The sequence below is a fragment of the Eptesicus fuscus genome, chromosome 3 (assembly GCF_027574615.1).
Source record: "Eptesicus fuscus isolate TK198812 chromosome 3, DD_ASM_mEF_20220401, whole genome shotgun sequence".
NCBI lineage: Eukaryota > Metazoa > Chordata > Mammalia > Chiroptera > Vespertilionidae > Eptesicus > Eptesicus fuscus.
Window position 1 is genome coordinate 38,336,432 of NC_072475.1, and position 19,620 is coordinate 38,356,051.

General features: G+C 38.2%; 1 protein-coding gene and 1 pseudogene across 1 annotated transcript in view; both read left to right on the forward strand.

Moving 5' to 3' along the window:
• Positions 1-19,620, forward strand: part of PIK3CA (phosphatidylinositol-4,5-bisphosphate 3-kinase catalytic subunit alpha) — a 76,317-nt gene that overhangs the window by 19,298 nt on the left and 37,399 nt on the right. Inside the window, exons 2-3 of the mRNA XM_008142319.3 lie at positions 17,208-17,635; positions 18,168-18,377. Of these exons, the coding sequence (XP_008140541.1) occupies positions 17,284-17,635; positions 18,168-18,377 (562 nt within the window). The 5' untranslated portion in view covers positions 17,208-17,283. The remainder of the gene's footprint in view (positions 1-17,207; positions 17,636-18,167; positions 18,378-19,620) is intronic.
• LOC114231836 (U6 spliceosomal RNA) lies at positions 2,483-2,583 on the forward strand (annotated as a pseudogene).

A 19,620-nucleotide genomic window follows, 5' to 3' on the forward strand; every position in this document is an offset into this window, starting at 1 on the left:
TTAACTGTATGCCTTAGGTGGTCAACTGATGACATATTGAGCATTAACGAATGAACATGTTAATATTGTACTTACTGATCATTTATGTTGCTGTTTTTACACAGTTACACCCATTTCAGTTTGTTATTCTCATTTCTCTCATTTTAAGCTATACTAACTATAATTTCCCAGGTACTTGGTACATTGTACTACATCAAGTATAAGTGAAACAATAAATATTTGAAGGGGCAAAGTAAAGTGAAACAATAAATATTTGAAGGGGCAAAGTAAAGTATAAGTGAAACAATAAATATTTGAAGGGGCAAAGTAAAGACCATCTCATAATCTTCTCTCCCATTGTTCAATACATTCTGAAATACCTTGCCCATATTGTAATAGCTTAAAAAAAGTTGTATTTTTTAAAATATCTGTGACTTGCCTAGCGGTGTGGCTCAGTTGGTTGAGCATTGTCCCATGCACCAAGAGGTCGCAGGTTCAATTCCCAGTCAAGGCATGTGGCCGGGTTGCCAGCTCAATTCCCAGCAGAGGGCATGCAGAAGGCAGCTGATCGATACTTGTTTCTTATCAATGTTTCTATCTTTCTGTCTCCCTTCCTCTCTCTCTAAAATCAATAAAAAATATATCTGTGGCTCCACATTGTTGTCAGTCATTCATAGGACTACTTCTCACATCTTGGGTGGGTGACAGTTGTACTGAAATTAAGCTACCCTCTATCTGATTGCTGCATTATTTCAGATTTTGCTTTAGTGAAGTAGCCCTTTTATCAGAGATCAAATACTGAAGGGTGATAAATCACTATTAAAGTTGGTCAATAATTGCTCATAGTAGGGTTTTTCACTATTATTAATGTAATATTAAAATACTAGAGGCCCAGTGCATGAAATTTGTGCACTTGTGTGGGGGGGTGTCCCTCAGCCTGGCCTGTGCCCTCTCACAGTCCGGGAGCCCTGGGGGGATGTCCGACTGATGGCTTAGTGGGCCTAAGCCGTCAGACAGACATCCTTAGCATTGCCATGGAGGCGGGAGAGGCTCCCACCACTGCCGCTGTGCTTGCCAGCCATGAGCCCGGCTTCTGGTTGAGCGGTGCTCCCCCTGTGGGAGCGCACTGACCACCAGGGGGCAGCTCCTGCGTTGAGTGTCTGCCCCCTGGTGGTCATCATGCATCATAGTGACCGCTCATTCCACCATTCAGTCATTTGCATATTAGCCTTTTATTATGTAGGATTCTGTTATTTCCAGAAATGAAGCAAATGGCAAACAATTGCATCAAAATATAATGTTATTGTTTGGTCTTTTTCATTAAAAAAGCAAAGTTTTAAAATCAAGTTTCTACTATATTTCATGTTTTTCATCCAATGTTGTAGCATCCCTCTGCAAATGTATTGTTACCTATGGATATACTTGGGTAGTGTTCACTGAACAAATAACATAATTTAATCTAAAGAAATGGAATATTAGCAAGTAGCTCTTTATGTGTTTATCTGCTTAAGTTAAGTAAAACTGGGGAATACTTGCTTTAACCAATAAATTTGGCATGTGAAATGGGCAGATTAAGAATAGACATTAAGCCTGGCTGGTGTGGCTCAGTGGATGAGTGTCAACCTATGAAGCAGGAAGTCACAGTTCAATTCCCAGTCAGAGCACATGCCGGGGTTGCAGGCTCGATTCCCAATGGGGGGTGTGCAGGAGGCTGCAGACCAGTGATCCTCTCTCATCATTGATGTTTCTATCTCCCTCACCCTTCCTCTCTGAAATCAATAATATATATATATTTTTTTAAGAAAAAGAATAAACATTGTGACCAGTTTGAGTGAAATTTCATGAAATATAATTTTAATGCACTATACATTCTTTTCTTTGTGTCTATTTGTAAGAATGCCAATACTTTATCAATAGGTATGGTATAAGACAGTGGTCGGCAAACTGCGGCTCACGAGCCACATGCAGCTCTTTGGCCCCTTGAGTTTTTAGCAAAGGCCAGCTTAGGAGTACCCTAATTAAGTTAATAACAATGTACCTACCTATATAGTTTAAATTTAAAAAATTTGGCTCTCAAAAGAAATTTTAATCATTGTACTGTTGATATTTGGCTCTGTGACTAATGAGTTTGCTGACCAGTGGTATAAGAGAAACTCTACTTGAAGAGATTACACTAATGACCTCTAAGAAAAGAAGTGGGGTCAAACACAAAGGTTGAGATTGTGATTTGGGGTCAAAAGGAATAATAGCATGGGTTGATAAATAGCTTAGACAAAAATGTCAGGGACCTAAGTATTGGTATGATAACCAAGGATACTCAAGTGCATCTCAAGATAGATTTTTGCAATCCAAATACCTTGTAAACTAAAATATGTTTCCATGACACTTGTAGTCCACTTATGAATAATTATGTAATGTAGCCATTTGGGATTATGCCTTGGTATGAATGAAACTAAAAGCAAGGTCCTTCTAGTGTTTTTGGTTAAATTCATTGGATGGTACCCATTTCCACAGAATATACTACTAAAATTAGAATGACAACAGAAGACTAGGATGGCCCTGTGTAAGGTTGATACACACATTCAAGAAATACTCCATATTTTTAAACTGATGTTTTTTATTTGGCTAACTTAGTAGCAGACTGTTTTCTTGATTCAAAGCAAATTGATGGAGTCCATTTACATTTCCTCCTCTGCCTGCCAGTATTGGCAGAATCCCCACTCTAAATCACTGCAGCACCGTCCAGATCTTGTCATTTCATTTTGAAAATGTTACCCTTGCCACAGCCAGTTACAGCAATGATATGTGAATATCTTCTTTGTTCATTGTTTGTGCTTGGTAGTATGTAGTCATAGGCACAGACACCGTAGCTGCAGTTTTATGACACGTGGCCTCGGGAAATAGGAAAATCTGTTGAAGACCAGAGACTGTGATGGAGCTTTATGATTGGTCTTTGATTCTCTCTCCCAAATCAATTTGGCCTTCTGGAGATAGCACAGATATGTTAAGTCTGGGATGTTGAGTTGGTCAAAAGTGAAAATAATACTCCAAAGCAAAGAGACCTATGAAATATATCTGGATGCAATTAAGTGAATGTATTGTGTCTACTAGTAGCCCCAAAGTTGCTAGCTCCATCTTTATTGGACAAGACTGAAAACTTACTGTTTTGACATTTTGGATTTTGTTTGTTTGTTTGTTTCTCTGTGGACACAAATTGCCTGTTTTGTGCAAGGAAATAGAGTGACAGTTTCTACTGAGGAACCTGTAGCTGACCCAAGTTGTACTTTGCTTATAATGGTGGCATAGGGTTGGTATGCAAGACTTATCCTTTTGCCATTGTCAAGAAAGACTATAACGTTTATCTGTGGGGGTGGGGGGCCGACAAGTTTTAATGTATCTGGACCCTGGAGGGGTACCACCAGAAGGACTAGAATTTGACTAGAAGTCTCAATAATGACTAAATTGTTTTCATCCCATAACATAAGGAGATAAGGTAGCTATTCATTTTTGATGAAGAGAGAAAAAGGCAAAGGGAACAATGTGAAGCAGCTGTTTTCCAAAAGTTCATGCACCCTCACCCATAGTAGCAGGAAGACTTGAAAGAAGGTTATTGAAGTATTCAAAACCAGGGAAAGGCTTATGAAGGCATTATTCTATACCAGAAAGAAGCAAAAGAGGAAAGGCCACTTGATAAACTTCAGGGAGAGAAGTTCTCATTCCTGATAGCCAATGGAAACAACTTGCCTTCAGTTTGCTTATTACAGGTCTTTAAAAGAATCAAGTCAAGTAAGCTGGAAGTTACGTTGCTGGTATTACCTTTTTGTAGATGTTCTTAATTTAATTGAAATGTTTAATTTCTATATTCTTAAACTCTTCACGAATTTATCTAGCCAGACCCTAGATGATGTACTCTTTTGTCTCTTCTTTCTCTTTAGATAACCAGCATCTGGGAAATAACTATTTTACAAATAAGCCAAGTCCAAGATGGTGTTAGCTACATTAGGGCAAGAAAGAGTGAAGTTATTTTTGGCAAAGCCTCCAGACTTTTGAAAGAAAAAGGGAGGAGAGTTAGTTTTAATACTGACTTTAAGCTGAAAAGTAGAGCCCTTTTATACTTTTTTCTTAAGTGAATCCATCAATCAAGAAAGGAACAACAATGTGTGGATGGCATCATTTGTGTAATTCCAAGTAATAAATGGTTTTTTTTCCTGAAGTATGTGGGACATGGGTCTCATTTGTAAAGGAGAATTACATAGGACTATGTGCCCCAATTTTTGGTTATCATCAGTAATAAGTTTGGTTCTAAACTTTTACTTGTAAAGGATTGAGCTTTCATTTCTCTTTATCTTTCATTGGAGCTAAAATTTTTGCTTAGCAGGAAATTGGAGTAGTATTTCCAGAACCTCTTCATATTTTCCATTTTCTTTATAGTAGGCTGTCTTGCTTGCTGGGCTGGTATTTTCATTGATCTCATTGGTTAAATTTTCATGGAGGCAATCAGGTACATAAATAGGCTTCTGTTTTCATTGTCTTGTTTCTCTAGTTATATAAAAGATACTACTTTGTAATTATTTTATAAGGTAAGTATCTTTTTTCTCATTAAAATTCATAGTGTATCTAATAGCTAATATTACTTATTAATCTGCAACTTATTACCGGCTCTTATGTTTGTTTACCACTTTCGATTCTGCTACTCATACTGGATTCTGTTTACCCACCTTAATAAAGTCCTATTTACATTTATTAATAGTTAAAAGTCTACATTGGTATGGACATTACTGGCTTAGACCTTGTTTGTCATTATTTTTAAAAATCCATTAGCACAGACTCTTTCTAAACCCATCCATGGACCTGATATTAGGGGACCCTTGTCTTAAATAATTCATTAAATCTCTGAAATGTATTTTCATAACACCTTTCATTGTACTATGAACTTAATAGTGAGAATGAATTGCATCTCCTACTAAAGGATTTGAATTTTCTACATATTGGTCATGAAAAGGGTCTTCTACCCTGAGGTTTTTAAGGTCTCTCCTAATTACTAAAAAGAATGAGTTAAAGCTGTTTTCTCATGGTTAGCTTGTAAAGGTCAGTGAAGGACAGCACTTTGAAAGAAATGGGTAATACTCATCCTTCAGAGCTAGTGTATATTACAGCTGTCCCTTTGGACTCACTCCAACAACAGCTCAGTGACCCTTAGAGGAAGAGAATTTTTAGAGGCTCTAACTGGGGCTCAGGAAAATTATACTGAAAGACACTTGCTTCCCATGCATATCTACTGTAGTGAAAAAAATCATGCTTCTTATCCCTCAGATGCAATTATTCTCTCAATGCTTTTTTTTTTAAATATATTTTATTGATTTTTTACAGAGAGGAAGAGAGAGAGGGATAGAGAGTCAGAAACATCGATGAGAGAGAAACATCGATCAGCTGCCTCCTGCACACCCACCACTGGGGATGCGCCCGCAACCAAGGTACATGCCCCTGACCGGAATCGAACCTGGGACCCTTGAGTCCGCAGGCTGACGCTCTGTCCACTGAGCCAAACCGGTCTCGGCCTCTCAGTGCTTTTGATTACCTTTTATAAGGTATCTTCATCCACTCTTTCTTGCTATTACTATTTCTACTTTGTTCAGACCCTTGCTACCTTTTCCCTGAGATAATTTCAACAATTTAGTTTTCCTACTTATTCCTCTATACTCCAGAACTACGTTGACTGACCCAGAACAAGACCTATCTTGGAAAAGTTCACAGTCTAGCAGGAAGTCAAACATGGATGTAGATAATTTCAATAAGAATGTATTAAGGTATAATCATAGAAATACATGTAAGAGGCTGGGTAACATTTTTTAAAGGGAGTACTTAACTCTGGAAATATTTAAAATAACTTTTAAGGAAAGTAGTCAGACCAGATTTTAATCATGTTATTTCTGTAGCAAGTGTGGAGGCAAGTTTTGTTTTCTTATTTTAAATCAAACTAAACTAAAGTTTTATTTGGTAATTAAAAAACAAACAAACAGGAAATCTTATTTTCTGGTTAATGAACAAATAAAGAGATACAACTGAGTTAGCCACAAAACCACATGTTAATGTTTCCTGTTGACCTGTCTGAGAATGAGGGTGGAAATATCTTGTCAACATATATCTAAATATATATATTTATAAATGTATCCGTTAAATCAGATGTAAGTATTTGTAAAACCTTTGGTCATTCAATAAACATTTATGCAGCTTCTATATTTATAGAACATAGATATCTAGAAAATACAAGCTGCTTATTTTAGCAAATTGTGGCTGTTTGAGATGATTAAGCTGCCAATGGAGTCAGTATAGATATCCCCTAAATTTGCAAGTGTACACTTCAGTATAGCTTTCTTATATTTAGTGATTTTTATGATGCATATATAATATTGATATTTAAATATAAATAACTATTTGAAACATACTACACTTATGAAATTAAAACCAGAATTTAAAATATCTGAAATATACTTTATGTATATTTTTAATTACATTTTTGGGGGCAACATTAATTAATAAGATTATCTAAGTTTCAAGTGTGCAATTCTATATATTGTACATATATTCTATATATTATGTATATACTAGAGGCCATGCACTGGTGGGGTCCCTCGGCCTGACCTGCACCCTCTCGCAATCCAGGACCCTTCAGAGGATGTTGGATAGCCGGTTTTGGCCTGATCCCCACAGGCCAGGCTGAGGGACCCCACCGGTGCACAGATCTGTGCACTGGGCCTCTAGTATGCATATAAGATCTTTGGTTATTCTCTTCCTGCCCTCCCCCCTTCCCTCTGAGATTCATCAGTCTGTTCCATGTTTCCATGCCTGTGGTTTTCACTCCTGCGTTGAGCGTCTGCCACCTGGTGGTCAGTGCGCATATAGCTACTGGTCGGACAGTCGCTTAGGCTTTTATATATATAGATTGCATTGTGTGCTCACCACCCAAAGTCTAGTCTCCTTGTGTCACCATATATTTGACCACCTTTACCCTCTTCAATCACTTTATGTATATTTTAAAGTAATCGCATCAGCCCGGCCAGTGTGGCTCAGTGATTGAGCATTGGCCCATGAACCAGAAGGTCATAGTTTGATTCCTGGTCAGGGTTCATGCCCAGGTTGCAGGCTCAATCCCCAGAAAGGGGCATGCAGGAGACAGCCGATCAATGATTTCTTCTCATCATTGATGTTTCTATCTCTCTTTCCCTCTCCCTTCCTCTCTGAAAAAGTCAGGAAAAGTCTCTGCAGTGTAAGGCTGCATTTATAGAAACACTAGTGGCCTGGTGCATGGCTTCATGCACATTGAAAGGAAATTAATTAGAAGAAATCTTATGTAATAAAGGTGTAATATGCAAATGGTCGTTACACTGTGAAGCATTAACAACTGACTGCGTAACAACTGGATCACGGATCAGCAGGAGGGTGGGGCAGCAAGCTACAAGTGGGCAGCGGAGAGCAATAGGAGGGGGCAGGGCAGCAAGCTATGAAGTGGGGCGGGGGGGCAGAGGGAGCTACAGGAGGGCGGGGCAGCAGGCGGAGAGCTACAGGAGGGCAGCAGCAAGCTACTGGCACACAGATTCGTGTGTAGGGCTACTAGTATTTTAATATCGCTATTCGCCCTTTCTCTATAATAGAAGTGTCAACCAAATTCATGATCAATAATGACAGATAGAAACACACGTGTGCGATTGGCGCCAGCGAGCGCTTTATATGTATCGCGCATGCGCAAGTCAACTTAGCCTTTTATCCTATATAATAAAAGCCTAATATGCTAAGTATCTGACTGTTCGTTTGACCAGTCTCTATGATGCGCACTGACTACCAGGGGACAGACGCTCAACTGGTAGGTTAGCTTGCTGCTGGGGTCTGGCCTATTGGAACAGGGCAAGACAGGCTGGACACGCCCTGGAGCCCTCCCGTGGTCCCTACCCGGCCCCAATCGGGACTGAGCGAGATGGGCCGGACACGCCCTGGAGCCCTCCCATGGTCCCTCCTCAGCCAGCCAACATCCCGTGGTCCCTCCCCAGCTGGCCGGCCCCAATTGGGACTGGGCAAGATGGCCCCGATCAGCCCCTATCAGGACTGGGCAAAACAGGCCGGACACACCCTGGAGCCCTCCTGGGGTCCCTCCCCGGCCCTGATCGTGCACCGGTGGGGTCCCTTGGCCTGACCTGCACCCGCTCGCAATTCAGGACCCCTCAGGAGATGTCGGAGAGCCAGTTTCGGCCTGATCCCCACAGGCCAGGCCAAAGGACCCCACTGGTGCATGAATCTGTGCACTGGGCCTCTAGTATATATAGAATAAACTTGCTTAATTAGACCTGCTTTCTGATGTAGCCAAACTTTTTCCAGCCTAGTGAAGCACCCCAACTTTTCTTTCAGGTAATTGTCAGCAACACAGCAGTAAATATCAACACAAAGCAGATTATTATTATAGATCAGGCAGGGAGAACAAAAGGTAAAATATTTAACTGCAGCAGTGTTTGACTGTAATCTACGCAGTGAGAAAACCTGAAGTCATTTTCAAGGCCCACCATTTCTTCTTTTCAGTGGGGTCAAGTTTCTAAACTTTCTAAATCTCCTTTTCCGGCTAATGAAAAGAAAATAGGATTCCACTGAATTTCCTGTCTACCTACTCCAGGACTTCTGTGAGGATCAAATGAGATGAGGCATGGGAGAACGCTTCACAGACATTTGGCACCTTGGTTAAAGTGTGAAATGTTTGCACCTGGCTATAAAGCAAGTCGTGTTCCTGGGCTGAAGAAACTGCAAGGAGGCTAGTCACTAGGGAGAGGAAGCCGGAAGTTGCTAAGTGACGTCATTACCCGGCGCCCACAGCAACCATTTCTTGGCTGGGCTGGGCTGTGGGTCACATTTTGCGCCATGGGGTCTCAGCAGTGTCGGCTGCTATTTGGTGGGCTGTCGCTCCGGAGTGGTGGCAGGGCCTGTGTCCACTTGGGGGAAGCTGAGTGTTGCTTTGTGGGCACTGGGTCCAAGCTGCCAGTGTGTGACATGGCAGCTCCTGCGTTAGTGTCTGCCCCTAGTGGTCAGTGTGCGTCATAGCAACTGGCTGGATGGTCGGACACTTAGCATATTAGCCTTTTATATCTATACCAATAAAAGAGTAATATGCTAATTAGACTGGACATCTTATAGGCAACCTTCTGGACAAAGCCACGGTGCCGGGGCCAAGGCAGAGGCAGTTTGAGGCAATCAGGCAGGCAGAGGAGAGCAGTTAGGGGGATCAGGCCAGCAGGGGAGAGCAGTTAGGGTCATCAGGCAGGCAGGCAGGTGAGTGGTTAGGAGCCAGCAGTTCCGGATTGTGAGAGGGATGTCTGAATGCCGGTGTAGGCCTGATCCCACAGGCATCGGGCCTAAACCAGCAGTCAGATGTCCCCCGAGGGGTCCCGGATTGGAGAGGGTGCAGGCCAGACTGAGGAACACCCCTCACCCCCGTGCATGAATTTTGTGCACCAGGCCTCTAGTATATAGATAATCTACAGTCAAGTAATAGTTTTCTGTACTCTCTGCCTTGGTGATATTGACTCTAGAGTACTGTATTAGATTTTTCTTGCTGCATTTTGAGATGAATTTAAGCAAAAGAACACATCTAATGAAGACAAAGAAGATGGTGATAAATTATCTCACTTTCATTACAGCGAAAGGAATTGGGGGAAAAGAGATCTAGGGAACATTCTTATCACTGTCAAGTATGTGAAAAGATAGAGAAGGCAGACAGAACTGATTAAATGAAGTTTAGGAATAGCAATCTTTAGGAATAACTTTAGAAGTACTCCACAAAAATGTTTATATCAAGTAATGAGCTCCCATCAGTAGAAAATATCCAATTAAGTGACTTCTGAGAAACTTTCTATTTCAAGATTTTAATTTCACTGGCTAAAATTAATGTTTTGTTTGTTTGTTTTACCCCTAAAAGACTTAGGTTGCAAGTGTAGGACTGTAGTTGCAAAGGTAGGGTTGGGGATAATTTATTAGTTGTTGTGCATTTGGAAATTCTCCCATTTATATCAGGTAATTCTAATATAATAAAATTTGTCAGAAGTCAGCAGACTTTTTTAATAATGGGCTATAGTAAATATTTTAGACTTTGCAGGCTGCATGGGCTCTATAGCACCTGCTGAACTCTGTTGTTATAGTGCAAAAGCATCATTGACAATATGTAACACAATTTATTGGCTGTGTCCCAATTACATTTTATTTTCAAAAGCAGCTGGTAAGCTGGATTTGCACTGGGGCCATAGTTTGATAGCCCTTGCTTTAAATGAAATCTGGAAATATCATTCTAAGCTAAGAAAGACAGAGTTAATAAAACAAATTGTCTTACTGGACTAAAAGAGTGCACATCAAATGTTCAAAATTGAAATTGCCCAATGCATTAAAAGTCAAATGACAGTGGAGAGTCTGACACTATTTTCTGCTGTTTATTTCTGCTCTTATTTTGTACTTAAAGGTATCTTTACTCCTGCTGAGCAAAACCATCTACTCCACTTGGACTGCTAATGTATACCCAGCCTTTACGAAGAAAAAAATACAGCTTCAGGCCTCATGAGAACCAAGAGACTTTCAGTGCCTCCTGCCCAAACAGTAATTTTAATATCAGAACAAGGAAGTAAACAAAAATATCTGATCAGCAAAGTATCTGTTACACATTTTGTGCTCCTAAGCTCATGCTGGAGTGGTTCTCATATCATCATGTGGTCTGCGGCCTTTTGTTTATAGACTGTTACAAAATGGTGGTCAAGTGTTGATGCTGTCTAGATATGAATAATAGAAAAGGAGGCTACATCACCAGGCCAGCTAGCCACAGCTGAGGATGACCATGGGACAACCATTAGCTGCTATAAAATAACGGATAGAAGCAATTTAAAAAATACCATCTCCAACCTGTGTTTGTTGGTTTTAGGGCCAAAAAGTACCCTCAGACCTTTAGATAATACTGAAGAACTTTGCTATATTGTGTTTTAGTATAGCACAGTAATTAGTTTTATAATGAGGACTCCTTAAGAAAAGGGTAAATGATGACTTATATATACTCTTTTAAGAAAATAGGATTAGTCCTGGCCAGTTTGCTCAGTGGTTATAGCATCAGACCAAAGGGTTGCAGGTTCGATCCCCGCCCCGGTCAGGGTGTGTGTGGGAGGCAAACAGTCTCTCTTTCTCTCTCTTCCCCTCCCCCCCCCTCCCCATCCTCCTTCCCTTCCACTCTCTAAAAAAAAAAATCAATGGAAAAAATATCCTCAGGTAGGGATATAAAAAAAGAAAATAGGATTGCCCCATGGAAATAACTTATCAGTAGATGTATAAAAATTTAGGATAAGCAAAACCAATTTATTTCCTAAGAGTTCTGAATAGTTGTGATTTGTCAGCATATGAACATTTAGCCCTGGCATTCTGAACTCAAAAGCCCCATAGAGTGTTCCTTGACTCTTAAAGTGTTTTATTTTTAGCAGATACATTTTTGTGACCTCAAACCTCCAAAATGCAAATTTGTATATTAAATTTAATTTTCAAATAAGTTACTTTTCTTTGTAAATAGATTATGTGCTTGGGTTTGGATAATTCAACTTTTTCTATTAACATATAATTTTCTATAATGTAAAGGCCCTTTTACTTAAAATATATGCTCTGACTTATTAACTTTAAGAATTTTGCTTCAGCCAAAACCGGTTTGGCTCAGTGGATAGAGCGTCAGCCTGCGGACTGAAAGGTCCCAGGTTCGATTCCGGTCAGGGGCATGTACCTTGGTTGCGGGCACATCCCCAGTAGGGGGCATGCAGGAGGCAGCTGATCGATGTTTCTCTCTCATCGATGTTTCTAACTCTATCCCTCTCCCTTCCTCTCTGTAAAAAATCAATAAAATATATTTTAAAAAATAAAAAAGAATTTTGCTTCAAATTCAGAGAATTGAGAAGATATTTTCATACCTTGGCTTAATGTATTTGATTATATCCTATAGTTGAAAAGCAAAGTTTTAAAGAAATCTGAGTTTTAAAATCATGAAAGTTTCATGTCATATTTTTGTTCAGAATACTTTTCAGGGACTCGCTTTTACTTAGGGTGAACTATGTAATATTCAAACTTCTTAAGGTGGACTCTTGTGTCCCCTCCCTACCTCTCAGCCCACCTTCCTTGTCACATACCTTCCCTATTACCATACACTCAGACTCAAGCAATAAAAAACAGCTTGTATTGCAGGTAACCGGCTATGTTCTTTCATGATCTATGACTTTGCACACATAATCATGTGGCAGTCTAAAACACCCTCTAGATCTCCCATGCTCCAGCCACCCCTTCTCTGCAAACTCTCTACTAATCTACAATATTCTTCTTAAATTTTACCTCTGATGCCTTTCCTAACCTCCTCAGGCAATTGGAGATTTCTTGTGACTTTTTCCAAATTCATGTTCTGTCTTATAACAATTCCCCATTGTTAAAGGTGTTCTGTGTTTTATCTTCCCCAATAAACTGTGAGTCCCTCCACAACCGAAGGGAAAGCATCTTATGTACCATTGTTTTCATAGCGTATTTATCCAGGAGCCTAGCACAAGCAGATATTTCTCTAAAAACATGGGGTTGGCGAGGATGGAAAGCAAGGGATTCCTCACACCTAAGCTGTAGATAACTGTACCATTTCAATAGAAATATTAGGAGTCTGGGGACTAGAAGCAGCTGCAAAGTACCAGCATCTGAGCCACTCACTACTATTCCAAACTTGTCTGTGAACCTTGCATTGCCAGTGCTCCCTTCAAGTTTCAGCTTTTGAAGTTGGCACAGCTTTGTGAAGCTCCTTATTTATTTGCCTCCCTCAGTAAAAGAACCCAGACCCCTTTTCTCCACCCTATTTGGTACCAGACCTGGATAATTCATAATAGCTTGAAAAGATAATATAGGAATGCTTTACAGGTTTATTAATAGTAATAGTTGACACATTTATGGGGTGCTTACTGGGCAGATATCTTTGCTCACATGTTTTTCATATACCACCTTGTCGAATACAACAGTCTGATGAAGTATACACCGTATTTTTCCATGTATAAGATGCCCCCATGTAAAAGATGCCCCTCACTTTTCCAACCCAAAATTAAGAAATCAGTATTTTAAACATAAAACAGAACACATCTTATTTAGTCATTACCACAGGTAATGTTTACATACCAGTGCTATGATATTATGCAGCATGTCACTTTATTCAGCCTCTGTTGCATCACTGCTCTCTTCTTCATCACTATTAGTTCCAGACATATCAATTTCTTCAACTGCTATTGTATCACTGCTGTCTTCTGAGTCACTATCTATGTATGTGAGATCATCCTCATAAACTGGTGGCATTTTCTGAGGTAACTTTATTCGTGTTCTCATGGCCAACCCTTCCCTTCTCATGAACTTGAAGCACCATTTTGCCTTTCCTGTAAAATCAACAATGTTCATTTTGCTTGCAAACATTCTTGCCTGACATTGAATAAGCTTTGTTGACACACATAAGCCACTCTGGCGCTGCTCCATAATCCAAGTCTTAAGCCTCTGCTCCAAGTTTGCCCATTTTGCTGGTTTTCCTCTTAAGGCCTTCTTCTTTTTTAGCAGCTTAAGAAGTTGTAGTTCCTGTTTTCTCCACTGTCTGATCATACACTCAGTGGGAGGAGGTCCATATTGTCTCTCTGCAGCTCTGTTTCCATGCTCTTCTGCATAGCTGATTACATTTAGTTTGAATTTTGTAGAGTTAGACAATCACTTACCGGTATTTATCTTTTTATTTTTTGACATCTTTATGGGCTCAGAATGCTCTGGTCCCTGTTGCATCTGCCCACTCTCCACCTTCACCTCCAATTACTGCATCAGCTGACGTCAGTAACAATAAGGCTCGTGATTGGAGGAAGCCTTTTTGACAAAGTATGGGCAGTTACTTACCTTCATGGCTCCCTTCTCGGCTGACTTCTGTGTATAAGATGCCCCTCAATTTTCAGTCTAACAATTTTAGAAAAAAATAGCGTCTTATACACAGAAAAATACGGTACCATCATCCCAATTTAACTAATGGTGGGGGGGGGGGGGCACAGAATGAAGTTCAGCGAGATGAATTAAACTTTCTCAAGGCCACACAACTAATTAAGGCAGCCAGAATTTGAATCCAGTGTAACTTTAGAGCCCATTCTCTTATTCACCACCAATGAGTATTACCTGGCCATAACTGAAGCCCAAATAACAGCATGTACTTTGAAATCACCTAGATATAAGTTCAAAATCCATATCTGGTGGTGAATCACTTCTCTGATCTTCGGTTTCCCTATAATGTAAAAATGGCAATACCTGTCTTATAAAGGGTTATTGACTTCCTAAGTGCATTGTATTTCTACACTTCTGTTCATGTGAGCTCTGAGGTAATGGTTTGTGCAGAATAAGGCCTGGCATAAGAAGACAGTAAGCATCCTCTCTCTTCTGTGTAGTATGACCATAATATCAACCAGTGCCTGCCCTCCAGGATCTCCAAGTGTTTTATGGCTATGATCGCATTTATTCTCTTATGAGAAGAGTGTATTTTGAGTATTTCATAGTTGTTAATTGCCCGTAAGTATACGATAGTATAATAAAGATTAGAATCAATGATCTGTCTACTATACTAGACTTCTCTTTTGCTAATTCTTAAGTAACATATGAAACTCTGGGGGTTGCTATTTATTCTATAAAATAATTGCCCCCAGGATTTCATAACATAGACCTGTTAGTGCCATTCAACAAAGAAAACTATAAAACACAGCTGCTGTTTTGGTGTTGTTTGTGGTTTTGTTTTGTTTTTATTTGAACTTTTGTGCAGGCAGGTCATCGTTTAAAAGTAGTCATTTGGCATTATCCCTTGCATTCATTAAATTTCTTGTATGTTTTAAAAAGCTTAGCCTAAGTCACTTCTAAAATTATACGCACAGATCCATCTGGTTGTTTTTTTTTTTACTAGTCAATGAATTTTCTTTGAAAAATATAAGAAATAGGAGATCTGTATTTTAAATCCTATAACTTTAGTGGGTCTCCTATAAATTTGAAGAAAAATATTTTTAACTGTTAAAAAATAATTGTATATTCTTGATTGTCTTCCAATTTTTATATTTTCAGAGGCAGGGTAAGGCTTGAAATTTCTTCTATTTCTACTCCTCACCTCTTTCATATGTTAAAACTCTGAAGCATACCATAAACACTTGTTTGCAACTGAGAACTGGTATAACAGAAATGGCTGCCCAAAATAGGCCTGTTGCTCTCTCTAGCCACACGAGGTGAAAGATGCATTGTGGGGAGCAAACCTAGATGCAGGGAAACCACTTAGGCCTTTGCAGTGGTCCAGACAAGAAATAGTAGTGGCCTGACCCAAGGTACTGAAAGTGATAGTGAAGGAGTGTAGACAGATCAGGAGATAGAATTAACGGAATTTGTTGATGGCTTAGATGTTGATAGGTATGACATAGAGGAGTCAGAGATAGATTTCTGGATTAGATGCAACATGCTCCTCACCTCTTACTGTGTTTGCTCAGTATCTGTGTATCCTTAAAAAGTTCAGTTTATATGTTACCTCCTGTGAAAGCCTCCCTACCCCAACTTCCATTGAGTCAAGTGACAACTGTGAGCTTTTATAGCATTTGGCATTCTCTATGAGAGCATGTTTTTCTGTTTCATATCTGTGAATTTAATTACCCCAAAACCCAACATACACATAATCTTCCCACTCTTAACTTTGTCTTGTGAGGGGAAGGGACATGTGTCTTGCTCATCGTCACATTCCCAGCACCTAACATGGTTCTGGGGACAGCACCAATACATTTTTAGTGAATAAACCAAGTGTCATTTATAGCTATTGTCCCCAGTGCCTATAGTAATCAAATATAGTAAGTTATCTGGACCTTTGATTCATTTCTCCAGCTTTTATTTCTTTTTTATTTTCCTAATGTCTCTCACTTTGCCTTTTTTTATACCTTCGCAGTTTAGCTCACTGAATAAAATTGAAAAATAAACACAAACAAGAAATAAACCTGTGCTTTCTGGTTTTGACAGTATCTTCCAAAAGATCCCCTCAAGATTGTTGACATCTAAAAAATTAGGGCTTCAAATCATAATGATAATTAATATTTTTTAAAATGTTACAAATGCTTGCCCTAGCTGATTTGGCTCTGTGGATAGAGCATTGGCCTGCGGACTGAAGGGTCCTGGGTTCGATTCTAGTCAAGGGTACATGCCTGGATTGCGTGCTTGATCCCCAGTAGGGGGTGTGGAGGAGGCAGCCAATCAATGATTCTCTCTCATCGTTAATGTTTCTATCTCTCTTTCCCTTTCCCTTCCTCTCTGAAATCAATAAAAATAAATAAATAAATAAATAAATAAATAAATAAATAAAATACAAGTGCTTAACAAGATTGGAACATTGTACTGACAAAGAAAGTCAGTGGATCTCCATTATATGTAGATCATTTCAATCAGAGGTATTAGGACTAGGTTATTTGATAAAGTGGATGTATCATTGTCAGTTGGTCACATCTCAAGGAAAATGCATTGATGGCACTTTATATTAGAGTGACCATATACCTAACATACTTTAAAAACAGAATGGTCCAAGTTATCACTTAGAAAATAATCAGTACACAAAAGGAAATTACAAAGATTGATTTAAGAAAGAAGAAAAGATTAAGCTATATAATTTCTCATTATCACAGGGTGGAGGTTGGGGAGAAAAAGTAAAAGATTTTACTTCTCTAAGCCTTTGCTTTACTCATCTTTAGAATTAGAGCAGTTGGCCCATGATAAATGATCCTTTTTAGCCCAGAGTCTGCTCAGTAAAATAGAAGAGAATGGTAGAGGTGATGGGTGATGGAAATTTTGGTTTCAATTACAACTTAATTCATTCTTCCCATAGTCTCATTTTTGTCTTGGTAAGACCTGATTGTTAAAAATTCATTCATATGAAATTTTTTTTTATTAAATGACTTTACTAAATATAATGAAATACAAGTGATTTTTTTTTTCTAATTTCTGCCTTGCAATCAATTCTATCAGCCCGGAGCAACAGTCTCCATCAAAATATTTAAGATTAATTATTATTACTTATCCTAATTAATTCAAACTATGGAAAATGAGTTTTTACACTTAATAATGCCATAAATCTGTTCTTCTATAGTTGTTTCTCTTTTAACATCTGTTTTCCTTCTTTGGTTTAGATTTCTGCTTTGGGACAGCCACACATCTAATTCCTTAAAGTTGTTTTATATGTAAAACTTGTAAAGGATCAGAACAATGCCTCCAAGACCATCATCAGGTGAACTGTGGGGCATCCACTTGATGCCCCCAAGAATCCTAGTTGAATGTTTACTACCAAATGGAATGATAGTGACTTTAGAATGCCTCCGTGAGGCTACGTTAGTAACTATAAAGCATGAACTATTTAAAGAAGCAAGAAAGTACCCTCTCCATCAACTTCTTCAAGATGAATCTTCTTACATTTTCGTAAGTGTTACCCAAGAAGCAGAAAGGGAAGAATTTTTTGATGAAACAAGACGGCTTTGTGACCTTCGGCTCTTTCAACCCTTTTTAAAAGTAATTGAGCCAGTAGGCAACCGTGAAGAAAAGATCCTCAATCGAGAAATTGGTATGAGAAAATTTTTGACTAAATGTCATTGTCATCCTATTCTAATAATGCAAATAACTGTGCAACTTTATTTTCTCCTCACTGAAATATTTGTTTGAACCAGTTAATTACCTTTGTAATCTTAAATAGATTTTTAAATAAGAATCATTGCAAATCTAAAGTATTTTTTGACTATTGGACTAAGAACTATTTTTAACACCTTGGTATTTTTAATAAAGTTTTCTTTAAGAAGTATGATTTGTATGGTTGACTTAGATTTGTTATAGCCCAGTTTTGTTTTATTATTCTCTAAAAAATAATTGATATGGATAATGTTTGCTGCCTTTGCTCCAAGTTGCTAAATATAATGTTTATTAAAAGTATTTGAGTCCTTGTCAACTCTTACTGTATGTGTGCATAAAAAATATTTTAAACCCAGAGAAACGTCTTTATTCTATTGTGATCTTCCACATCTACCAAGTTTTCTATTTATAAGAAACATGTTTATACTGTGTATTGAATAGAATATTATTTCTTTCTATAAATTTTTAAGGCTTTGCTATCGGCATGCCAGTGTGTGAATTTGACATGGTTAAAGATCCAGAAGTACAGGACTTCCGAAGAAATATTCTGAATGTTTGTAAAGAAGCTGTGGATCTTAGGGATCTTAATTCACCTCACAGTAGAGCAATGTATGTTTATCCTCCAAATGTAGAATCTTCACCAGAATTGCCAAAACACATATATAATAAATTAGATAAAGGTAAGAAAATTTGCAGTCTACCATAATTGGTTACTGTAGTGAAAACTTCTATCGTGTCTATATTTTTAAAGTATTTTTTATCTTAGTTAGATGATAAGCTTCTTGAAATCAGATACTGCTTATACTGACAAGATATAGTTGAGTGCCAAGTACACAACATGTGTACAAATAAATACTTATTAATTGATCAAATTGTGTGCATATGGTGCTGAGCCCTTGGTGAATTGTTTATTCAAAATAAAACTAAAGAAGTTTGAGTTTGACATTCCTTGCTGTAGAATTACAGCTGATTATCATTTTACATGTAAAAACAAATACAAATAGACACACATTTTATGAACTTTTAGGAAAACTTTACATTGTCTTGATATATATCATATATTCAAAAAAATAAATTTCTTAATGTTAGATATACTAAATCTGATCATATTGATGTTGACTTTTGACTTTTGATTTTAATATATTGATTTCTAGATTTAAATAAGCATGAAAAATATAAACTATATTGTGTGTTTTTTTAAATGAAAATATGTCAGGTACGTTTCTGTATTTTTCAAGATAACAAAGTGAAGTTTGTTTATTTTTAATCCTCACCTGCGAACATGCTTATTGACTTTAGAGAGAGGAGAAGGGGTTGGGGGCAAGAAAGAAACATCTGTCAGCTGCCTTCCGGTACACGCCCTGACCAGGAATTGAAGCCCAACCTTTTGGTGTATGGGACAACGCTCCAACCACCTGAGCCACACTGGCCAGGGCCAAAGTGAAGTTTTTAATTCGAAGTTATAGAATAGTTTAACTCGCACACACTAATAAATATAAAGTTCTGTTAGTAAAATAAGTTAACATCTTATTACTATTTCACCCATATTATTCAGAGTAGTTTAATGCAATATAACATAACATTTTATTTGAAATTCTTTTCTACGCTAGCATACTTTTTAAAATGGAACAAGCACTCTTTTATTTTTACCCAATCTTTATGAAAAATTTCCAACATATAAGGTAGTTGGAAGAATTTGTACTATGAATACCTAGGCCTTTCTGACAGTTTTAATCTTTCTAGTTTATCATCTTTTTTTTTTTTTTTAATCCTCTGGCTTAATTGATCTTAAAAGAAAAAAAAAAAGAAGAAAATCCATCTTATTTTCCCTCCTCCCCCATCTTTTCTCTCATTCTGATTTATCATCTTTCTTTAAGTCTCCATGATTCTTTCCCATAGTTACCAAAAACCCTTCCACTTCTG